Source organism: Tiliqua scincoides, chromosome 5 (assembly GCF_035046505.1).
Source record: "Tiliqua scincoides isolate rTilSci1 chromosome 5, rTilSci1.hap2, whole genome shotgun sequence".
NCBI lineage: Eukaryota > Metazoa > Chordata > Lepidosauria > Squamata > Scincidae > Tiliqua > Tiliqua scincoides.
Genome location: NC_089825.1, coordinates 103181627 through 103185631, shown reverse-complemented (window position 1 = coordinate 103185631; position 4005 = coordinate 103181627). Strand labels below are relative to the sequence as shown.

General features: G+C 46.1%; 1 protein-coding gene across 1 annotated transcript; it reads left to right on the top strand.

The window, feature by feature from the left end:
- The first annotated feature begins 2170 nt into the window (after nucleotides 1–2170).
- LOC136652748 (uncharacterized protein F54H12.2-like) lies at nucleotides 2171–3479 on the top strand. The gene is made up of 2 exons (XM_066629671.1): nucleotides 2171–2403; nucleotides 2465–3479. Exons 1-2 carry the CDS (start codon nucleotides 2171–2173, stop codon nucleotides 3477–3479), a joined length of 1248 nt encoding a protein of 415 aa, XP_066485768.1.
- Nucleotides 3480–4005: the final 526 nt, after the last annotated feature.

Below are 4005 nucleotides of genomic sequence, written 5' to 3'. Positions count from 1 at the left end.
TTACACACTGCACAAACAGCACCGAGTAAGATTTAAGAGAAACAAAACGGTTGTTTCGGGAATGGATGCGCAGTGGCAGGCTGATTTAGTGGATATGCAACAGTTTTCTAAGTACAATGCGGGATACAAGTACATTTTAACAGTGGTGGATATACTTTCCAAATACGCATGGGCCAGAAGCTTGAAAGACAAATCAGGCAGGCAGGTGGCATCCGCTTTTCAACACATTTTCAAACAGGGGAGAATACCACGCAAACTGCAAACTGATTCTGGTAAAGAATTTCTAAACTGTACTGTGAGAGAACTATTAAAAAATCATGGCATCCATCACTTTGTTACAGGGAATGAGGTCAAAGCTGCGGTCGTGGAACGTTTTAATAGAACATTAAAATCAATAATGTGGAGATTTTTCACAGCTAACAACACTTTTAGATACAAGGAAGTGCTACCGCGACTTATAAGCAGTTATAACCACACGGTGCACAGAATGATCAGGGTTCGACCTGTGGATGTGAGCCACTCCAATGCAGGGGCTGTCTGGAAAACAGTGTACGGAGATTGGGTTAGAGGGGGAAAAGAGGTTTCTGTGTTCAGAAAAGGAGATCATGTGAGGATCTCAAAGCTCAAGGGGGTATTTGAAAAAGGTTACGAATAAAGCTTTACCACTGAGATTTTCATAGTCGACCAAGTCAGCAGCAAGGGGAGAAGACCCATGTACAGCTTAAAAGATTACGAGGCGGAGAGCATTGCGGGGACTTTCTATCCTGAAGAATTACAGAGAGTGAGGGCCAGAGAGGATAGGATTTACAGGGTTGAAAAAGTTCTAGCTAAAAGTTCTAGGATTTACAGGGTTGAAAAAACACTTGGTGAAATGGTTAGGGTGGCCTGACAAATTTAATAGTTGGGTCGCAGACTCTGAACTGTGTGAAGCTAAGTAGAGAAGGGGGAAAATGGCAGAAAACGATTTTTACATCACCCTTCCTAGCAACGCCTGCAATAAAATATTTGATCAGAACACCAGTGCTGCCTTCACGATCCGGCTGGCACGCTCCCTGGATCTGCCGGGGGAGTGGGAAGTGGGGTTAGCAGAGATACAATACCCTCACACCTGGGACACACTCACAGACGATAGAAAGTTTCAAATTGACGATGGAAGGACAGAATGGCTATTCACTCTACGTAGGGGTTATTACGATTCAGTACCTGATATACTGGATAATATGAACAAGGTAATAAAGAGTCATATAAATCCACCACCTGATACATCTCTGACCTATGATTCTGTGGATAGGAAGGTCTATCTTATTGCCCCGTTGCTTCACAAAATTGAAGCAGAAGCGGAACTGTCTCATATATTAGGGCTGGACACGGGTTTAACCACCAGAAAATCAACCTTCACTGCGGATATTACAGGGGGGTTTAGCACCCTGTACGTTTACACAGACATTATAGACCACCAGGTCGTGGGGGACTTTTATTTGCCTCTGTTGCGATGTTTTCCTATTCGCGGCGAGAACGGTGAACGAGTTACAGTGACTTATGATAGACCGCACTATGTCGGCGTATGCAGAGACCATATAGACAGCATCACCGTGGAGATAAAGACAGACCAGAACAAAAATGTGTCATTTCGTTTCGGCAAAGTGGTTGTGAAGCTACACTTCTGTCCCAGGAAAAACAGGATATTTTTTAAAAAAAATGGTTCTTCTAAAACGCTATGGGGACCCGGCCCTTTTTACCAACTACTACAGGGTGCAGGCTGGGCATGGACTTCAAGGATTTCATGGAGCGCCTGTTATGTATGGAGCAGTGGTCGGAGGCATATTCCGAAGTCTTTTTCGAAAGGCGGTTCCCCTTTTGAGGAGGGGGTTAGAGATTATTAAACCGCACATTAAATTAGCTGCCCGCAATATTACTCGGGACGTGGTTGGAAACGTTTCTCAGGCCGTATTGAATAAAGTTATACCACAGAAGGGGTCGGGTCTGATGTATGTGAAAAGAAGGAAAGCGGTTAAACGAAAAGCATCACGAGCGCTGCTGACAGGACCACCCCGACCTGAAAGGCTAAAAGAAGGGCTAAAAGTCGAAGGACTACACAGAAGAGAAAAGCTCGGAAGCCGAGGTGCAGAAAGAGAGTCCTCTCTAGAGACATATTTTAAAAAAAACGACCATGGCCTTTATTCATGGTTACTCAGAAGAGTGTACAAAATCCGAACTAGACCTGTTCCAAATAGCCCCTACGCAGACCAGCATTGAAGGAAGCGTTTATGTGGAGGTGCCTCCGTTGACGGCTGTGACGGAGTCTTCATCATTGGAGCTTTTCATCACGGGAAATGGGGAGGATTATTTGGATTTAAACAACACTCTACTTTACCTGAGGTGTAAAATTGTAAAGAAGATGGGGTAACATTGATCGACAGGCAGACGTGGCGTTGGTGAACTACCCTATCGCTTCCATTTTTAGTCAGCTGGACGTGACCCTGGGAGACAGACTCATCAGCCAGAGCAACAACTGCTATCCCTATAGGGCTTTCATCGAGTCTGTGCTAAACTATGGCGAAGACGCACTATCCAGTCAGTTCTCTGCAGGAACGTTTTACAAAGACACACCTGGTGAACACGACTCAGTGGACCTGGATGGGCAAAACCAAGGGTTTATTAAAAGAGTGGGACTGACTGCTGAAAGCAGAAAAATAGAACTCATGGGTCATCTCCACGCGGACCTCTTTTTTCAAGAAAAACTGTTGTTAAACGGGCTGGACGTGAAAATTAAACTCACCTGGAGCAAAGACAGATTCTGCATGATGACTGATGACGCAAACGTCCGCTACAAGTTGAAGCTTTTGACGGCGTCGCTGTTTGTAAAGAAGGTGAGAGTCTCCCCGGGGGTACGGCTGGGGCACGCTGAAGCTTTGCTTACAGCTACCGCCAAGTGCCCCGTGGACGGTGTCAGTATGAAAGTGTTTAGTCTCCTGGCGGGGAGTCGCGTTAGTAACCAGGAGAACCTGTTTCTGGGACAATTGCCGAAGATGGTCGTGATCGGCCTGGTGGACAACGACGCTTTCAGCGGAATCTTCAGCAAAAACCCATTTAACTTTAAGCATTATGACATCAATTTTTTTGCTATTTACCTGTCGGGGTACCAAATCCCAACAAAGCCGTTTCAACCAGACTTTCAAGAAGGAAGCTGTGTGAGGGAGTACATGAGCCTGGTGTACGCCTCTGGTAAGCACAGGAAAGACAAGGGGCTGATAGTCAACAGAGAAGACTTTGCGAGGGGGTACACGCTCTTCGCCTTTGACCTGTCCCCTGACCAGGAATGCGGCGAGCACTATTCCTTGTTCAACACGGGGAACCTTAGGGCAGAAGTTCGGTTTGCCAGACCCCTCCCGCAGACTGTTAACATGATCGTCTACGGGGTTTTTGACAACATAATTGAAATAAATAACCAGAGGAATGTTCTGTTTGATTATATGTGACATGGAAACTCTGCAGTTAACGCGGCTGCTGTCCGTTGACCCCGCCACCCGTAAGGTATTCAAAGGAGTGTTTCCTTGTGACCAACTTCCTAAAGCGAACCAGCTACAGAGACCCGCGGGACTGGTGGTCAACACGGACCCTCATGATCGCCCGGGAGAGCACTGGCTAGCTTTGTACCTGTCAGAAGAAAACCAGGTAGAGTTTTTTGACTCCTACGGCCATCCACCAGACCATCCCCGATTCCCCGAGGCAATCATGGATTTTTTAAGAACATGTGGCCCTGTAACGACATATCAAGCAAAGCAAGTACAATACCCGGACTCTGCAACCTGCGGTTACCACTGTGTGTTTTTTCTGTGCCAACGGTGTAAGGGGCTAAATTTTAACCAGATTCAAGAACTCTATTCCGATGATTTGCTAAGGAACGACCGCATGGTACTGCTATTTGTAAAAAAGAAACAGAACTTGTTACGACTAGCCTCCCGGTTTTTTTATCAGCCCCAAACCTGTGTGTCATGTAGTAAT